Source organism: Rhodamnia argentea, chromosome 11 (assembly GCF_020921035.1).
Source record: "Rhodamnia argentea isolate NSW1041297 chromosome 11, ASM2092103v1, whole genome shotgun sequence".
In the NCBI taxonomy this organism is placed as follows: Eukaryota; Viridiplantae; Streptophyta; class Magnoliopsida; order Myrtales; family Myrtaceae; genus Rhodamnia; species Rhodamnia argentea.
The window spans coordinates 18,205,672-18,225,619 of NC_063160.1; the positions used below are offsets into that span (position 1 = coordinate 18,205,672).

Below are 19,948 nucleotides of genomic sequence, written 5' to 3' on the forward strand. Positions count from 1 at the left end.
AACTCAACTGAGAGTTGATAACCCAATACGATGTGATAATTGAATCGGAGAAAAGTATTGAGTTAAGCTAGTGATTGGTAATTTTAAAAATAGTTAGCAAGTTTAAAGGGTTTCAACAAATGGCATGAAAATATATAACATAATAGGCAAAGTTGGTAAGTACAAAAAGAAGAATGCTAGTAAGTAACTCAGATGAGAGTTGGCAAGTAAAATCTAGTTAGTAAATCAATTTGACGATAGTTGATAGATCACTTTAATATAGATTGATGATTATATACGGAGGAGTTAGCGAATTCGAAATATTAGTTAGTTATGAAGAGAAAAATTGATAATTTTATACAAAAATTGCTTATCTGAAAACTAACAAGAAAAGTGGGTAACATGAAGTTTATGGATACGGACCGTACTTTATTCTTTTTTTAAATAAGGAAGAATAGAATTGTGCGAGCTTAGACGGGGAAGGAAGAAACCAGAATGACAAAAGAATAAACGAATCTGAATCAATGAATCATCAATGAAGTGTCTTACATAATCATGAATAATTAGAGGGACTAATAGGAAAAACAAATCATGTTCTTTCTTTTCCTTCATTCTCTCCTTTTTTTTTAATCCTTAATTTCGGTCGAACAAAGTTTCTTAATCTCTCCGGAGGTTCTGAGCGCGTGTTCGCGCGGCCCACGACCCGTTCTTCTGAGCCACCCTTCTGCTTGACCTCCTCTTCAGCTCAGCGATCTGATCTTGCCACCTACTCCTCATCATTTCCTGATCACCGCTCGTATCCGCGACCCTGCGTGGTGATCTCCAAGACACGGTAGAGCTCAGGCCCAGCTCGTAGTTATACTCCTGGCGCGACGTGGGGTCGGACAGCGTCCTGTAAGCCTCGTGAAGCCGAAGGAACATCCTCGTTGACTCTTCCTTCATCGACGGGTCGCAGCATGAGTCCGGGTGATACCGGAGCGCCAGCGATCTGTATGCTTTCTTGATGTCGCCAGCGCTCGTGTCGTTAGGGTTCAGCGAAAGCAGCTCGTAGTAGTTGGAGCCATTTCCACGTACCGAGTTGGTCGTTGATGATGATGATGATGATGATGATGATTTGCAGGAGATGGTGATCCTGGGCAGTGGCCTTTGTTTTGTGGAGAGCGAAGGAGGTTGAGAGAGAGAAAGCTGGGAGGTTCTTAGGGTTGAAGCGAGAGAGACGGCCATGGATGATCTTGGAGATGGGTTGTTCGAGAAGAACACAAGAGACTTCGATTCTTTACGTTGCTGGCTCTTGCTGAGCAGAAGTTTGAATGCGTTGGGATATATTTGTAGGGGTCTGTGAACGTGCGAGTCGGTCAATGTTCGCAGTTTGTATCTTCTTCCTTAAAATACTAGGAACCATGAAAGGGCAAGGAAGGTGGCTCTCGAAGACCACGTTGAGTTCGAGGTTGAACGCGTTTTTGGAGCAAATATCGATTTGGGCACTGACCGTATTAAAGTACGGCTACCCTTCATGGGGCGTGTCGTCAATTCATTTCTGTTGCCGCCCAAAAATGCCGAAACCTTTGACTGTTGAGCCGGGCTAGCCTGTCGGCAAACTTGTTTAGTCGACAAAGGAACATGAATGGAAATAACTAAGTCCCGGAGCACGGGCGTCGGTAAACAAAACTGTTCAATCGATGAAAGGCCATGACTTATGAGATTTTCGAGATGCTGGAAGCATGGTAGTTATTTATGTGACGGAGCCAACAATTTCGGACACAACCGTTGCGACTCGGTAAAGGATGAAGATTGACAAAGCCGGGAAGAAGGGAAACTGAGACAACCGTCAAATCGCGGAGACATAGATCTTGGAATCCAGTGATGAGAGCGGAACTAGGAACGTCGAGAGTTAAATGTTGATGGTGGCTGTGATAGAGTGTACGAGAAACGACTGTGAAGTATTTGTATTTGTTTAATGAAGTTGCTAGCATGATATTATTGTGAGTTATTTCTGATTACATGATTTCCAAATTAACGAATACGTGGTGATAGTGTGTGAATCTACGTTTAAGATTATACAATCCCTGAAAATACTGTTAAGGAAGCATTTTCCTTTGTTTTATATCAAGTAACCATATGTAAATAGAAGATGCTAAATTCTAGGAGTCACGTAGCATGTGTTTTTTTTTTTCTTTGGAACAGTTGTTAATTGTTGATGATACGTATAAATACTTGAATTGTAATTTATAGAAGGGAGCATTACCAAAAAAGTCTTAAACCTATTGTAATTATATAAATTCAGTCATAAACTTTTTTTTTGCGAATTTAGTCTTAAACTTTTTACATCTAGTCGATTCAGTCCATTTGGCAAGCCAATGATGACCTTGCCAATTTTTAATAATATTTTGAGAATTTTATTGTTTTTTATTTTTTCTTTTCTTTTCTTTAGTTTTTTTTTCCCAACCCCTTAGTGGGGCGAGGGCCGAGACACCCTCGTCTGGCCGGACAAGGGCACCACAACCCTTGCCGACCTAAGTGTTGGGGAAAAAGAACCTAAAAAAATAAAAGAAAAAATCATAAAAAGTGAAAAAACTGTTAAAAAAAAGTCCACATCGGTGTCAACCGGCCAAATGGGCTAAATTGGCACAAATGCAAAATGTTCATGACTGAATTGGTCGAAAAAAAAAAGGTTTATGATTGAATCTGCACAATTGCAACAGGATTAGGATTTTTTTGGTAATTTTCCCCTTCCGGAAGGTCTTGTCAATTAATCGATGAATACCTCTTATTCAATCTCAATTTCATTCACACCAAAAAAAAAAAAAATCTCAATTTCATAATTGCAATAGATTTAGGATTTTTTTGATAATTTTCCCCTTGTAGAAGGCACTTTTTGGCGAAACAATTTCATTAGTAGGATTAATTATATGATCTCCACTCGAAGATGGCTTGCAAAGCATTATAGCCCTTTCACTTTTTTGTCAATTCACTATCTTTACATTGATGATTGGGCCAAAGAATTATTTAGGGCGCGCATGATAAGTATTATGTTTCTATGTTTCTCTTTCAAACCTATTTCTGGAATAGGTTTACAACAGAAATTAATTTGGCAATGCAATTTTTTTTTTTCTGAAAAATAAGTTTTTAGTCAAGAAATAGGTTTGGAATAGAATTGAGAAGAAGAAGTTTCCTAGTTCTCTGTTTCTGGAACAAAAATAGAAACAAAAATTCTTGTCATCACTCACTCCCTCTCTCTTGCGTGCGGCCTCCCTCTCTCTCATATCCCTCTCGCCGGACGCCGATTGTCGTTCGGCGGCCCGGTTAAGGTCCGGTGGCTAGCAACCATATAAATTTTGTATTGTTATCAAAATAAATTTCTATTTTAGGACTAGATATTTTGTGTCGTCAAACACGTTATTTTGCTCAGAAACTCGTCCAGGAATTAAAATAAAAAAAATATTTATGTCTAGAAATTGTTGTCAAGAACAGAATGATTATCATTCGCGCCCTTAGTGAATGCCATATATCTTGTCATGAGTTAATAGAATCATTGGCTACAAATGGCGATTTTTCTTGTTTTCTTGTCAATTGTTAAAGTGAAATTTCTTCTTATAGTGCAAAAGATTATACGTGGTCCACTATTTAATACTACATCGATAAAATGGATTTTACAGAAAACCATATCTTTGATTACACAGGCTCGTTATCATCTATGTCTTTGAAAGAAAGCGACATTCTAAGAAAACCTCGGGGACGACGACACATTCTTAGACATACAGAACAGACCAAATCAAGTTTCAGATCTCATAATATAACTCGAAACCTCCTCCCGTTGCTAAAAAGAAAACAGGGGTCAGTATCAAATTTTATATATTGAAATCTCATCGTGAGGACAATCAAGCACCGGATAAGCCGCCGGCATAAAAAGCCAGCGAGCACCGACCAGTGACCTTAAATCACTTGCGACGTGAAGATGACCGTATAGCGGGTGAGGTCGGATCCACTTTCAAATCTTCTCTTGTTTCCTTCCTCTTGATTTCCGTGGAAAGCGAATGTAAAAATTCATGTGGCTGTATTCTTTATTTGCGTGGCCAATTTGGACATAGCTTCTGTCTCCCTAAATATGGTCAACCGTTGTAAGAATCTGCACATGGCTAGTCCGAGAATCGAACAAGAATCTGCCATTTTACTTGGCAATAATATTTTTTTCCCTCGCTCATCTTGGGAGTGACAAAAAGTTGAACCAGTACATCCATAAAGCCGGGCCGACACACGTCAATGGCGACATGCGAGAGAGTCTTCTAAATTTGGTCGCGACCCGGGGCCACACATGTCACTAGTAGTCAAATCGCATTTTGGCCTTCATCTACTCTAGATCTTAAAAAAATGGACCGGACTCATTAGCATTACCAATCAGGGCCAAAATGTAATTAATGATTGTTAAGTAAATGGGACACGACTTTCCCTCGATTTGTTTTGTTTCGTTTCGTTTCGTTCCCACATATGAAAATGCGCGAGAGCTCATCCCACGGTCTATTTGGAGTGGAATGGTTGTATAATGCTCTCCATGGGGCTTCAAGACAAAGAGTCGACTTAGGCTATGCATGATGAATACTAGATATGTGGCGAAGGACCGCACGGGATTTGACAAGATTTAAGCAAAGTCGGTGCGAAACCGGCATGTTTCGACCATTTTCGGGGTGAAGTTGGCTTGTAATCCGGTGAGTTGATTTTTAAGTTTGAGCTTAGAGTGTTATCTTTGGCAGACATGCTGCGATAGTGCGATGCAATCGTGGGGAGTAGGAGTACGATGATACGAGATGAAATGCGACTCGCAGCCGACCATGTCGGGGAAACGTGGGCTCAGGCCCCGTTGATGTCTAGATTCGAGAAGTTCGTTATTGGGCTTCAAGCCTATCAAATATGTTGGGCTGAAAAGAAAGTTCACCTCGAAAAGAATGGGAAATGGGTTCAAACAAGGTTTCTGAAAGACGCTTCATGCAATACTCCTTTTACGGCCCAATGCAACCTCCTCCTCCTCCTCTTTCTTCTTCTTTTCTTTTTGCTACTATCCGTCCCCATCTCAAACGTATACCGAACCCCACGTCACTGGTCCGGGATGTCGGTGGCTGCTCAAAGGCAGGTATTAACAGAAGAATTTGAGCTCGCTGTAGGTAAAATCAATATCCACGGAGTACTTCACTAACCTCTCGGTAGACATGTCAAAATGAGTCAAAGTCATTTCTTAATCAATATATGATGTGTTGAATTGTTGTATGAGTTAGTTATATTCAATAAATGGGTCGTAGATGAGTTTAACCTTAATATGCTTGTTAAATGGGTCATAAGGGGATTGTAAATGGGTCATGAATGGTTTATAACTTATTTAGACGCAACCCACCTTTGTGACTATCTCTTCATTCTCTCTCGTCCCCTCGTTTGGGTATAAGTTTTCTTAAATTGGATCAAATATGAAAGTGTTTTTAGGAATATGGACGGATTGGGTACGAATAAGATCGGTATAAATTACAAGAGTTGCAATACAATAAATATGTTATAAATGGGCTAAATGAGTCTAATTGGATAATTTATGATCCGATCCACTCAATTTGACGATTCTATCTCATGGTTCCAAGTAAGAAGGCAAGTCGAAGTCCTAGTTCACTTAGGCTGCGTTTGGTCGTCGGGATTTCCGGTTAAGATAGGATATGATAGGATAGGATAAGAAATTTAGGGATTTGGCCATATCCTATCCATTGTTTGGTAAACTGTGGATTTAAAGTCGGATATTCTCATATCCTATCATATCCTCGCATTTGGTAGAAGCGTATATCAATGTAAAGGACATATATGCCCCTACGTGATGCTCATGAAATATTCCGATCTTATTACTATAAAAATAACGTTCTCATACACAAAAAAAACTTGAACATGTATACATTTTATTAGATTTTCAAACCTCTTTGCAAAAATAAATAAATAAAATGAAAATAAAAACAAATGAGACAAGAAAGTTGTTATCATTTTAAAAGTTAGCTTTTATATAACGGATAAGAGAAATCCTATCCGACCTTATCCTACCCCTTCCCATCGGATTTTTTTATCCAGGTTATATCCCATCTATATCCGACATCATACTATCCGGGACATCTACCAAACATGGGATATGATAAAATATATCCTATCTCGAGTTTTATACGGACGGCCAAATACAGCCTTAGCGTCGTAACTTTGGACAGGCGGGGGGGCCCAAAAATGGAAGCATTCTGAACTGCCGTGGACATGAAAATTGAAAGACTCAGAACAAGGGACACCAGATCCAAAACAGAGTCAAAGAAAGGGCAAAAGAGGGAAGAAAAAAGGGGGGTGATTAGACATGACCTTACTTATTCTCATTGAACGAGAATTTTCTTAAATAAAAGTACAGAAAGGCGATGGCGATGGTGCATGGGGACATCATGAGAAAGCATGTGGGCGATCAGCAATGAGCGATGCGTCCCCCCCGCATCACGCTGTATCGAACAATCATGAGCACGTCCCCCGTGTCGTGGGTCGAGGTCGCTCGATCAGGACGATCGTGCTTCGATCACGGGCCTTTCGGCTGGCGGTCAAATTGGACCCCACCCCACACTTAAAGCTTTGGATCCTCGGTTGCACGAGTAATTATTGCCCAGATCCTGCAAAAAACCTAATTGACTACGGCCCGTTTGAATTCCTACTATTGCACGTTATTGGCCACTTACGAAGAACAAATGAGCTTTCTAGAGGCAGAACAACACAACAGAACACGGTGTTTCCAAAGACCTTCCACCACCATTCGCAGCCACGTCAAACTCTTTAACCCCGTTTTGTTCTCTCTCTCTCTCTCTCTCTCTCTCTCTCTCTCTCTATGTCATGCCACGTCATCCTTACATTCGATTAGTCCCCCACATAAGTAACTAATGCAAGTTAACTGCGGAGAACTGACACCGTCAATATCTTTTGACTTGATCAAGATTTTTGCCCAAGTCCCTGCGGACAGGCCCTTTTAATGATCAAATGTTAAAATAAGGAAAGATTACAATTTTCGTGTGAGATAACAGATTAGATGTTTTGATTTGAGAAATCGAATTAGACATGATCATTGAGAAAGTGATTTCCAGAAACCTCATTAATATATTTCCATCAAAGAGTAGTTCCACACAATGAATCCTTACCCTACAACTACAACCATCAGCGGAAAAGAAGACTCAAGAACCTCACAAATACAAATCAACAAAATGAAGATTTTGTCTATAGTCCCTCAGCAACCCCATGTTCTATCTTTCACCCAAAACTGCATCATAGTTCCCCTCGAGTTCAAAGCAGCAACCATCCAACTGATGCGAGAACAGTGACCCCAAATGCAGAAGGAATGGAGAGAAGGGCAGCTGCTGAGTCACCGCCTGGAGCTGGGACCGGCGCTTGCTCGTTCAATCCTTCGGTGGGGCCCGGCGCCATTGCTATTGGAGTTGGTGAAGAGCTTGGAGATAGAGCTGCAAAAATCAAAACCAAAACATGACCAAAAGCCTTGGACAGAGGAGAGAGTTGTTTAGTTCACAACCAATAATCATTCTTCCTCAGAAGGAAGATCGAACATAGGCACGGCCAAGATTCGAACAGATCGCTCATTTTCCCTCGAGTTTTTACTTTGGTTAGAAAGGGGAGGCACATTGAACATGTGCATCCAGATGAAAAACTAGCAAGACAGACAAGATTTTTATGACGAACCAAACAGCTGAGCAAAGCAAGAAACTTTGCTAGACTTACAAACGCAAATAGGACAGAGAGAACCGATTCAGCCAATAAAGCCCCTTCAATGCGCATGATAACAGCACACAAATAGCTTGATTAAGACAATGCAAGAATTTCCCTGTCCAAGGTATTCTTGTTTCTCAAGGACTACCCACCATGAAGGTTCTTCCTTGTTTTTCCTTTGTCAAGAAAAGGAAACTGAGAAACAGAGTGCTAGACTCCTGAAACCTCCAATTAACAAAGTAAAGTCCATTCAATCCCCACAGTTGTTAGGCTACATTGCCTACAAAACTTCAGCAGGATCATTAGATCTGTGGCTTGGAGTCATCTTATGGGGCAACATTATATCTCCAACAAATTTTCCACAAGGCCTGAGGAAACAAAGATCACTGGCTGAACCTCTTAGTCAGCATATAAGCTAGTACGTGACCCAGAATGAAGTACCAAAACATCAGGCACAGAATTCTTCCATGAAAAAGACAAAACCACGCAGCACCACTCTCTAGAAGACCAAGACTTTTACGTGCAATTTGTAGGACCATGGGGGAAATCCGCTCCAAAAAAATACAAAGCATATAAAACATGAAACATATCAAATCAAGCTTTGTCCTTTGTCCATAGGAACAAGAACAATCTCGAGCGTACACAAATATCATGACTAAGAAGAAAAATAAAACACAAGGGCAATGGCAAAGAGAAAATACCTGGAGCAGTCGCAGGAGCTACGGACACTGCAAAAACAACAAAACGCGAGGGTAAATCACCAAACTAGTCGCGAGAACATCAATCGCCAGCTAAAGGCCACAAATTTCAGACATACGATAGATACTCGGAAAAATCTTCCTTGAGCCTAAAGGGAAAGAAAGGGAAATAAAAGATGCCCTCCAAAAACCGAAGAAAGCGCAGACAAACAAGCAAACATGATGAACTCGAAATGAATGGACTATGAAGGGGTCAGTCAGTCAAGTGGTTCCAAACGAGCATTACTTGACTAAATGTCGAAAAAGGAGACACCTTTGAGACAGAAAGCAAGAAAAGGAACCGAAACAGAGGATACCCACATGCGCACTTGGTGGCAGAAGAGGCGGACACTTTGCAAGCGGCGGGGAGAGACATGGCCTTAGTGACATTGAGCACGACGCCGAGCTGGGCACTGCTCTTGAAGGCCTCACAGATGCACTCGGCGTCGGCCTTCAAGACGGTCTTGAGCCCAGAACAGCAGGTCCCCTCCGGCTTCTCGGCGGTGCTCCCGTTGGAGACGAAGGACAAGCAGTCGGCCATGGTCAGCACGAGGCTCGAGCAGTCGACGGCCGGCGCCGGCGCGCTGGGGGACGAGGCGCCGTGGGCGGAGTCGGCGGCCAAGACGGCGAGCGCGAAGAGAAGGAGAGAGATCTTTGTGGCTTTCATATCTCCTCTCTAGTTTTGTTGGGGGTGCACAGAGAGTGCTGTGTGACTGATAGAAGGAGAGAGGGAGGGTGAGAGAAGCAAAAGAGGAAACTTTCTGAGATATATAAGGGGGAAGGGGAGGGGAGAGAGTGCAGCCTGCGTTTGAGAAGGATGCAGAACAGTTCTTGTGATTTTATTCATACTTAAATTTCTTTCTCGAGGGTTTCATTTTTCTGCCGAAAGAGGAGGAGGAGACTGGAGAGAGGGCGAGGCGTGGCGTGGCGTGGCGCGGCGCGGCGTGTGGGCACAACAGTCGGGGAAGTGGGAACAGGCAGGTGTTTGCGTACGCGTCGCTCTTCTACTACCCCACGATACGGCAACATTAACAAACACCTTTGGATTTTCATAACCAAAAAAAAAAAAAAAAAAATTCTTCTCTAGGCATTCCTGAAAAAAAAAAAGTTTCAATTTTTTTAAGACTTTTTCGATATTTGATTCGTAAAAAAATATTAGTAAAAAAAAATTTAAAAAAAATTCAAATAATAATTTCAAATGCTCTTATTTTCTCAAATAAAGGCTTGAAATGATCGCCATCATCTCCAAAAAGGGCATGAAGTGGCCATGGCTATTTCAAATAAAGGCCTGACCTCATCGATCGGTTAAATATTTCGATCGATCAAGGATATCTTCGTCAAAATACAACTTTAACTTAATTTTTAGAAAAATTAAATTTAAAATTTAAAAAACTAAAAAGTTAAGGGGGGAAAAAAAGGAAACACAAGCGGGAGGGGCTGTCTCCACAACGCCCGATGGGGGTGAGGTCGTCGGTGCCTCGGCGAGAGGGTCGGCAACCTCAACGGCCATCGTCGCCACCTCCACCGAGAACGTCAATCACCGGTTGTCATAGTGACGAACGACTTACAAAAGCAAAAAGAAAAGGACAAAAAAAAAGATCATTAAAAAATTCAAAATTTTATAAAAACTATCCACATTAGTATCAACCGGATCCATGTCGGTAATTATTGATCAAGCACAATTTATTTCTTCAGAAACAAACCGCGCTTTTTCTTAACACGAGTTGGACAGGCCCTGTCAAATTTCGTCAACCAATTTCATGGCGGATTTCAAAAGGCAATTTCATTTATCATCCTATATATTTTTCATTTACCCTACCTTTTTTTTTTTTTTTTGTTGACTAAATCTGCTTTTATTACCGCACCCTACTTTGCCTTCCTCAGTCCTCACGCATTTATTGACTCTAATTGTCCTCTCTCCGGCCACATCGACACCTATTATTCTGCGGAACTCACGACTCACAAGCGAGAAAAAAGCTGCATTAGTCACTTTGGATTTACTTTATTAGTCCATGCTTCTTCGGTCCCCAGTTCACACGCACTTTCAAATCAGTATGTAAACACGCTAACTTGCATTATATTTTAATAAAAAATATAAATTTTATTATAATTATATCAATTTGATTTTAAATTTTTTTTATGTTTATGTTAACTTAGTCTTTTAAACCTTAATTTTTTTTACCGATTAAATTCTAAACCTTTTTTTGCATTTGTACCAACTCGGTCCATTTGTCAATGTTGACATGGACGTCGGTCGTCTCATGTGACATTATTAGGACTGATGTGGGTTTTTTTTTAATTAATTTATCTTTTCTGTCTTTTATTGAATTTTTTTTTTAACTGACCTGTAACAAAGAAAGAAAGTAGAATCGTGTGTGTGATCAACTTCCGCAGTACGTGGAAAGACGAAGCCGTTCTTTTTGCCGTTGATCTTTTGAGGAAAGATCTCAGATCGGTGAAAGGATTTTCATTTGAAATCTCGAGGGGACCCCCACCATACGGGGGGCCTTTTTAGCCGTCTAAACATGATTAGGCTAACGTTGCAGATCGGATTGCCGCTGCGACATGGATTTAAACACAGGCAAAGAAGAGAACAGGAACGGGGGAAAACCCAACTTTCACCTTCGCATTGTTCCGTTTTGTTTTGAAATTGCCCACCAACAAATTTGATTTGACTAGGCAAAGGATTGACGGGAGATGCAGAGTGGCCATTAAGGTGGCGTGATTGAGCTCGTGAGCCCAATTTAATGATGCCTAGTGAGTGAGCGGGACCCCCCTCTTTCATTATGGGGAATCTTTATCTTTTCCCTCTTATCAATTTCTCGTCTTTTTTAAGTCAAAAAGCATCAAAGCAAAGCGGACAAGTTTCGCCCTTTTTTGCTCAATCCCAAATCCTAGTGCCTCAAGTGATGAAACTTGCTAAAGCTACAAATCCAATGTGGACATATGTTTCACCTTTTTTGCTCATCTCAAGTCATAGTGCCTCGTTTGACCGACCCGATCGAATTAGATACCGTTCAGATCGGACCGCACCGGCCGATTGGACCCGATTCTCGAGAGCTCCGATCCAGTTCTCAATTTCAAGAGCAAACCAAACCACCCAGACTAGATTGAATAATATTTTTAACCCAAAAAATATATATATATACCTAAACATAATATGCTTAGGATGCTTAGTATGATTTTCAGGTTTAGCGACAACGAAATGCAATTAACAAGAGGTGGTCCGGTAAATATGTTGTTAATGAAAAAAAAAATTAACGACAAATTAAAAAAGAAAAAAAAAACTTGTTGTCGGTGGCAAACCGAACAGCAAATATGATTCCATTCCTTATGCCTGTGAAGCATGTTCTTGTGTGGAGGGTCCTGCAGCCGCAACTCGCCATGAGAACGTCCGAAAATCCTGACTTTTTCTTTGACGCATTTCCTCTCTTCGTTTGTTAAATCTTCTTCCTATCTTTTTGTTGGGTCCCCTCCGTTCGTGTTCTAGATGTCATGCTATATATTACAGCATGCTCCCAGAGTCCCAACTCATCATACGAGGCAGAGCATGTTCTTAGTACCTTTTGAACTTTGCACATCAACGTGACCCTTCAATTTTTACTTTTTTTTCCAATCTGAATGGATCTAGATTGTCCTAGATCTGCACCTCTCGTGAAGTATGAAATTTCATATCTACTCAAAGCAACATGCCAGGAGCGAATGGACCCCGTTAATGCTCCTGTGCATCTTGGCAATCATATCCGATCCACATTTATCATTCTGTTCGCTTGAGGCATCCATGCACGAGTTCGCCTCCATGCGCCTATGGGGACGTTTAGCTTTCCTGTGGAGTCCTTGCACTTTGAACTAACTCGACCTAAAAGGATCGAGACATCTAAGGAATGGAAAACCACTTCGCCGATGAATCTTCGGCCTAAGAAACCGAAACAGCAGGGAAGTGAACCCCAGAAAGGATGATATTGGACATTTTCCTATTGATACTGCACAAACTGTTTCCTCAGATCAAGATAAATACAGCCCGGGAAAAAGGATCACGCAGGAGCACAAAGAGGAGTTTGAACTGTCATCGTCTTAATTCAAAGAGAAAAATCGTCCTACAGCCGAGAGCTAGATCTCTTCTCGACCATGGACACGACCACAGTAACATCATCCAGCTTGCCGCCAGTATAACCAACATAACCAGCTGCATGGGCTGCATCTGCAAACGGAGTCCTTGCAGATTTTGATTGCCCCATCTCCTGTCCTCTAGTAGCCAATATTTCTGCCATGTCCTAATGGAGAAGTATGAACTAGCAGTCAATATCTTCTAGTGGAAACTCTATCAATGGCTCATGTGAAGAGCTCAATAGTCGATAATACTATAAGGCAATGATCTGATGCAGTATATCAGAAGTAGGTCATGGATCGTAGCAGGCATCAATGCAGGTCCAAAAATTCAATCCAATTATTGATACTCGGTGAAACCACTATAAGCATGTGTGGTTTTTCCATTGTTTCCAGCCAACAAAGAGGCTTAGTGAAACATAATTAAGATAAGCAAGGTACCTGAGGACTTAAACGGGATTGCAAGGACTTGCGGACGACTGAAGCTATTTCTTGCTCGTAGAGATTGTCGAAGAGACCATCAGTTGCAGACACAACCACGTCGCCCTCATCCAACTCAATGCTGTAACACTGATCGATAAAAGATTTTGAGATTCTAGGGTTTCATCTCGCCATCTATCTCTCTCCCTTTAATTTTTCTCCATATAAATGAGAAGCAACTAAGTTCCAAGAAAGATTTATTCTCTAATATACTGAAAATTGCATGTATTTAGGAGTTCCACTTACGACATTGCCGAACATCTAATTCAGCATAAATTACCTCGATAAGCTCAGAGGGAGAATCTCCTCCTTCTATCAGCACGGGAAAATTGAACTCATAAGCCATCGGAGAAGATTTCTTATAGATCATGCCATCTCTAATTATGATAAACCCTGAGTTTCCTATATTTGCCACATGCAAGACCTGTCATTCAAATTGTCAATCAACCGGAGAATATGTAGCCTTGCAAGCAGTGGCATAGAAGACACTGCAGCTTCAGCTTTTAACAGTTCAAGGGCCAGAAAATTCCATGAAAGGTCATCAGGAGAATGGTTAAAGATAAATCGGTTAGAGTTTCTGAAAGGAGCCTGAAAAGATATTTAGAGCGTCCACCATTTCATTAAAGCTATGCAAACTCACTTATCCAAAGCACATCTAAAGCTCTACAAATGTATAGTTCGGGCCTTAAAGGTGTATGTCTCCTCTGCTTTGACTAAAATATAGGAGATTTGATGAATAAACTTCAAAAGAAACAATGGATATTAAAATTTTCACTAATTAAAATATCCTGAAGATTCAAGATATAACCACCTGCATCCCAATAAAGATGACAGTTTTTTTTTTTTTTTGGGGTCAAATAAAGATGACAGGGTTCACATGCAGCATTTTAAGGTTAGTTTTTAATGTAGAAGTTCCCCAGGCACCCCCTGAGAGAACCAAAAAGAAGCATACAATGCAATTGCAATCAGAGTATCACATCTACATAAATCATATTACCTGGCCATCAAAGCATGCGACCAAAACTGTAGACAATCCTATAGATTGTGTTGCTGCAGCACCTCTAATTATCACACCGACAGGATCAGTTACAGCATTGCTCTCGCTGGCGGATACTATCTCTCTGCAGTTGTCCATCAATCCTTGGGCAAATAATCCGGCATTAGTTCCTGAGAAAAGAAGACAGTTAATATTTGGCTTCTTCATGATTTGCAGTTCATTCGAACTAGTCTTCTGAAAGCATTAAGTAATAGTGAGAAAATCTCCATAATAAGTTCATGCAGCACAAGAAGTCAACTTAGTAGAGTCAATTCGTGCGGAAATTGGAAATAATTTTCTTACCAAACATAATTAATTTCTGACGTCATTCGGAAAGGCTGTTTTCATAATGTATAGTTCCTATTCTCATTTAGTAAATATCCGGATGCATCTTTTCTGTACACTCGATTATTTATAAAGAAGGAAGAAGAAGAAATTAGACTGTTAGAGATATCCAAATCTGTTTTGTTTCTAGCAGTTTCCTGTAAACTGAGTAGAAAAATTTACCTTCAATAGACCACTTGCCAGCTCCATCGGCAACACCTAGCCAGCTCCTGTTAGTGATGAAATGAGAATCCTCTCCACCTGTCAACACCTGGAAGCTATTATTTATTCAACCATAGTGTCAGTACTTCATACTAGACATGAAATGTCATGCAATACCCTGAGCTTTCCCTTTATCAATATGGAAGCATTTTCTCCTTTTAACATCACAAATGATTTACTAAGGTATTCAATGTGACAGGGACTGTTGATACTGTAAGGCAATTCTCAACTTGATAATAACCAAATTCTCTCAAGGGGAAAAAAAAAAGATGTTAGAAGAATTGCCGGCTGCTATCCTACTTTGATTTAAGTATCCTTCCTTCCTCTTATCAGTTTCAACACTATTTAGTTCCTCTATAGTAGTTGCATTAAGGTTTCACGCATCTTGCCGGCACTCTATAACAAGGAGGTCATGTACTATCACTGGAACTTATATAGCCATAGTCAGCCATACTTTCAGATCAAGATTCCCCACGCAAATGTTCGAAGATGGGAATAATTAGAAGAAACAGTTATTAATGGAATACTGGAAAAAGAGAGATAATGAGGCAAAAAGAATTTCTGTTATACTAATTTCATTTATTTTTTCTGTCATAGTGCATCCAAGAAAAATACTTTTCATGCCTACCTCATATTATGGGAACAGCTGTCCATGAAATGTAGTTACCTTAGAGGGATGAGGTAGTGAAGCAGCACCCGGATAAAGGCAAAATTCTGTCCTCGAGATTTCTTCCCTGGATATGGATATTTATTAGCCACAATCTCAAGGTCAAACCTAGAGGTAAATTGCAGTTGCATATTTGTCGCAGGTAATAAAAGAGAACTACCTAGTTTAGATGAATAAATAATAAATACGATAGAACTGACTCTAAGTTGAGCTGAAATCTAATATTACCTAATTTAAATATCAAACAGAACATAAACGAACTCTTAGAACAGAACCTTATGACCTTAGAAAACTTGCTGGAAAAGAAAAAATAAAACCAAAATGCAACTAGACCAGAAAAAAAGGTTTTGGGAGTAGAAGCTAGATGCTGAAAAATGCTGGAACTGTATTATCTTAGAACTAAAGCTTAAATGTTAAAAAAAATTGGTTGCTCTCTGCCAGGGTATTTGTCATCGCTGCAACTGTAAGAGTGACTGTGATATCAAGACAAGGGAGCTCATCCACTCACAAATATGCAAATCCCACTATACTAAACTTCAACAGAATGAGAAACTACCCCAGAATTATTTCGACCTTATGAACACTCTGACATACTTTCAAGTTGCCATGAAGCAATGTATCGGCATTTCATCAGCAGATGCATTACGCACTCCACTAAGATGAACAAGCCAGACTTTGACGACTAATGGAAGAAGATTATCTAATAATACTCCATATTGGCTCATCTACTGCGGTCTAAAAACCTCCTATGAACGTTATTCTCAGTGTTCATATTCCGGTACAAGGAAATGTTTATGTTTCCTTCTTTAATGATGGTAACTCTTCGTAATGATGACACCGGTCAAATTACTCTTTGCAAACAGAACCTTCTAGATCAAATCAGTCATCATAGTAGACATTTCACCTGAGCATAGAAAAGTTTCAAACTAATTTTGCTCTGCATGAGGCACAAGAAAATCTGTGGTTACCTCTCATCACTACTTTTGGCAGACTCCTGTTCTTCCCCACTGACTGCTGGCGTTTCTCCAAGTTGAATATTATGCGAGTTAAGCTCAAGTGATTCATCTTGATTGAAGAGCATACTATCATATACCTAAAAAGAAGATATAGATCGTTTAAGTTCCTTGAACACAATAATATCATTTCCTAAGCTGGTGGCAGAAAATATTGTAAAAGTTCAATCAAGGAGAAGATGTGCTGAATTGGAACTTTCAAGAAACAGACTGACCCCTTCCAAGCTTTCACTCTTATTTACATCGGGAGCTATACTCGTGGCAACATTGCCAACTTTCTCATTCATTAAAGATTCAACCTCTGATGAAGCTGAAGCCAGCATTGTCTCAATCTGTGCACTATCCTCAGCACTCAAACTTTTGATTGACATATCCACTTTTTCCAGAGCAGTAGCAGTCCTTGTACCATCCGTTAGAACATTTTCCTGGATACTTTCCTCAGAGGGACTATCACTAGACACTTCAACTAATGAGTCAGCTTTAGATGAGGCTGGGGCTATATCTTCATCCACAGTCTTCAGTTCCAAAACTTCCTCGACATCACTCACGTTTTCCATGTCCTTTGTGGGATGTGACTTCAAATCAGTAGTAAGAGAAGCATCATGACAATTCTTGCCGATACTAATGGTTTCCAAACTTACGACATCATTAGGCTCAGAAAGACCAATTGAAGGGGGAGGCTCTTGCTCGATAGTCTCCATCAATCCTCCCTCGCTACTTATTCTAGGTACATAATCAGGAGTAGGACCAAAGGAATCACTTGTTGCCACATTGGATCGAGCATCTTCCAACGTTGTCGCAATTGATTGAGGACTTTCAAAAGACGCAATTTCTGCCATACCCGAATGATCTCCTCTAGTTGAAACTATCTCCTCATCAATCAGTTCAGGTGAGCCCCATCTACATTCAGCTACTAAACGGGATTCAGCTTTCTCTTTTGTAGTATAGTTGAAGTTACTGCTTGCAACTTCTTTCTTGTGGTCACTGGAGAAACTTGTGGAAGCAACTTGATCAACATCGTTACTGCCTGCAACTTCTTTCTTGTGGTCACTGGAGAAACTTGTGGAAGCAACTTGATCAACATCGTCACCAGTACCTTCCAATTCCACCATTTCAACATCCACCCTCGTCGCTTCCCTCACATCACCGAAGCGAAAAAGGACACTACCATCAGAACACTCTGCCCAAAATCCCCCAAAAGACAAAGCAATAAGAAGAAGCACCAAAACAAGACAAAAATACTCAAACAACAGAAAAGAACCCATTAGAGAAACAGAAGCTGCTCGCCATCGAACCTGTTGTGGAGACGAGGCCAAAATTAGGCGAAGAGGAGGAATCTCCTGGCGACGAGGGCTTGCAGGAAACGCAACGGATCGACCTCCTCTTGCGAACGCACACTCGCAGAGGGCACTTTCGCGAGATTAGAAAGCGATGGCTAGTGCATGGAGAAAACAGAGAACCGGAGCAAGAGAAGGTCAAAGAACGAGGCTCCATGGAGAACCACATGGCGAGACTCTTCACGGCTACAGAATCGATCATGGCAAGGTGATCATCTGCATTCCCACTGAAGCTGTGCGTGGATTGAGTGGTTGGTGAGTGGTGCGAGAAGAGATAATCAGCAAAAGTCAGCCATGGCGATCGTTGATTCGTAGTTACAGTTTCATCCCAACAGCGAGGCAAAAAGGATAAGGAAAGAGAAAATGCGACGGCCGTCCATCACTTGATCAGTGACCGGTGATAACCCCCGCCACTGAGCAAAGCGGGTAAAGTAACGATTTTTCGAGAAGCTGGAACATCATCCTGTTCACACTTTTTGACATATGAACAGTTACTGAATAGATTGCTTTCTCAATATAACAGATTGTAAGCAATTAATACTAAACATCTAAGTAGCAAGCCCAACCCAAAATGAGTACTCTCCTATTCTGACTTTCCCAGAGCCTCCGATCTGATATGGTTCCAATGGATGGACTAGACATGGACAGTTCCCATAAGATTTCATTCTTTAACAAAAATACATTTTTTATTTATTTCATCTATTCATTCAAGCCGCGGATTATTGGAAACAAGCTATAGCTCTCACTCCTAATAATTATATTGAAGTAGTAGTGAAATGTTGTACCTTAGATGGTGATAGTCCAACAGCCGAAAGCATCATTAGCTTACGTTCTGACCTGAGTGGCATGGTGAAATAGACAAGTCTGTGAAAATGCGGATTACCCGCACCTGGACAGAAAGACCCTATGAAGATCATCGTCTTGGTAAGCTATTGCCTCACCAACTAGCTAATCAAATGCGAGCCCCTCTTCAGCCGAATTCCTCCAATTTTTCTTTCTCTTCATTTTTTTTTTTCCACAATTGAATTCAATGCGCATTTGTGGATGGAATCCCCCTAGAAGGGTTAGAATGGACCGCCGGAGCTACTGGTCTTAGAACCATAGATAAATAAAGAAAAAGTAGACTTTCTTTTCTCCTCAATTGAACCCAAATTCCAATTTAGCACTCATCTTGGGGTGGGCATATTACTTACCTTTTAGCAGTTATTCGCTTCGCACTTGGCTACTCGGCGTTTACCGAAGGCACAATAACCGGTATACCAAAGGTGCGTCCTTCCCGAGTGTCGCATCACTTTGCATATTAATTCTGCGAATCAATATAAGTATGTTCAAATTTTGTTCTAACTCTCTGATTCAACTAGGAAGCATAACATTCTCATCGAGATTGTATTCCTATACTTTGTTTCTTACCAAAAATCTTTATTGGTAAACTTTCACAATCACTTTCATTCTGGCTAAAGTTCAAAACTCAAAAATTCTTTGTGCAAAGTCAAATTCAACACGTTTTGCACATCAAAATGACCTTTGATCGACAAGTTAAGGGCGCGCATGGTAACACTTCTCTATGAGAAATCAACTTCTGATCGGAAAAATTTGTTTGGTAACAGTTGAAAATTTCTACTTTTGAAACGTTATTAACAAAATCTTTGGCGGCAATGGTCGGCGGTGGCGGTGGTCGGCGTCGGGCGGCGATAGCGGCGGCGCGGGGGGGGTGGTTGGCGGTGGTGGCGGTTGGCGGCCGCGGTAGGCGGCAATGGTAGGTGGCCGAGGTGGTCGGTGGGTGGGTGGGATATGGTTGGCGGCCGGTGGTCGCAGAAACGGTGGTCGGCGGAGGCGGGTGTGGTCTAAGAAGTGATTTTAGAGCTAAGAAGTTAAAATTTTTTACTTTTCAAAATTGGCCAAAAATCCTATCAGAAGTGGAAAATCTTATCATAAGTGAAAAATACTACCAGAAGTCAATTTTTTTACCAAAAAGATTTCTATTTCGATTAGATTTTTATCAAACGTATTTATCCGCCGGATGACCTTCTGACAGAGAAATGAAATTTCTGAAGTGTTTTCATGCGGACCCTAAGAAAGATGGGCTTCCCACGAGACGGCAGAAGTACAGTCCACTTTACTCCGTTTTCTTCAAAGCATTGTGATTTGGTCGTGAACTGGACATAACAGAAGCCATTATAGAATCACATCACGCATGGAGCAACCTTAAGATAAGAAGAGTTTTCTTATCCACCCGACCTTTTATTCAGCGCCAAACGAAAGAGATTCATCGACGAGCGTGTGCTGTT

General features: G+C 40.8%; 3 protein-coding genes across 4 annotated transcripts; all 3 read right to left on the reverse strand.

Annotated features, from left to right (window-relative positions):
- Positions 1-460: 460 nt before the first annotated feature.
- On the reverse strand, positions 461-1,297 carry LOC115747357 (chaperone protein dnaJ 20, chloroplastic-like). The gene has a single exon (XM_030683494.2). It carries the CDS (start codon positions 1,201-1,203, stop codon positions 637-639), a length of 567 nt encoding a protein of 188 aa, XP_030539354.2. The 5' UTR covers positions 1,204-1,297; the 3' UTR covers positions 461-636.
- A 5,796-nt stretch (positions 1,298-7,093) lies between these two features.
- On the reverse strand, positions 7,094-9,199 carry LOC115747358 (non-specific lipid transfer protein GPI-anchored 31). Of its 2 annotated transcripts, XM_030683495.2 has the most exons (3): positions 8,796-9,197; positions 8,439-8,465; positions 7,094-7,475 (listed from the first exon to the last, which is right to left on the reverse strand). In XM_030683495.2, the coding sequence occupies exons 1-3, from the start codon at positions 9,139-9,141 to the stop codon at positions 7,300-7,302; spliced, it is 549 nt and encodes a 182-aa protein (XP_030539355.1). In that variant the 5' UTR covers positions 9,142-9,197; the 3' UTR covers positions 7,094-7,299. The 2 variants fall into 2 exon arrangements, with proteins under 2 accessions (XP_030539355.1, XP_048128663.1); XM_048272706.1 differs by lacking the exons at positions 7,094-7,475; positions 8,439-8,465 and adding an exon at positions 8,486-8,667 and having other exon boundaries at positions 8,733-9,199.
- Positions 9,200-12,420: 3,221 nt separating this feature from the next.
- LOC115747282 (probable protein phosphatase 2C BIPP2C1) lies at positions 12,421-18,174 on the reverse strand. The gene is made up of 9 exons (XM_030683374.2): positions 17,619-18,174; positions 16,539-17,503; positions 16,279-16,403; positions 15,311-15,377; positions 14,605-14,692; positions 14,059-14,228; positions 13,342-13,485; positions 13,023-13,151; positions 12,421-12,748 (listed from the first exon to the last, which is right to left on the reverse strand). Exons 1-9 carry the CDS (start codon positions 17,860-17,862, stop codon positions 12,572-12,574), a joined length of 2,109 nt encoding a protein of 702 aa, XP_030539234.2. The 5' UTR covers positions 17,863-18,174; the 3' UTR covers positions 12,421-12,571.
- Positions 18,175-19,948: the final 1,774 nt, after the last annotated feature.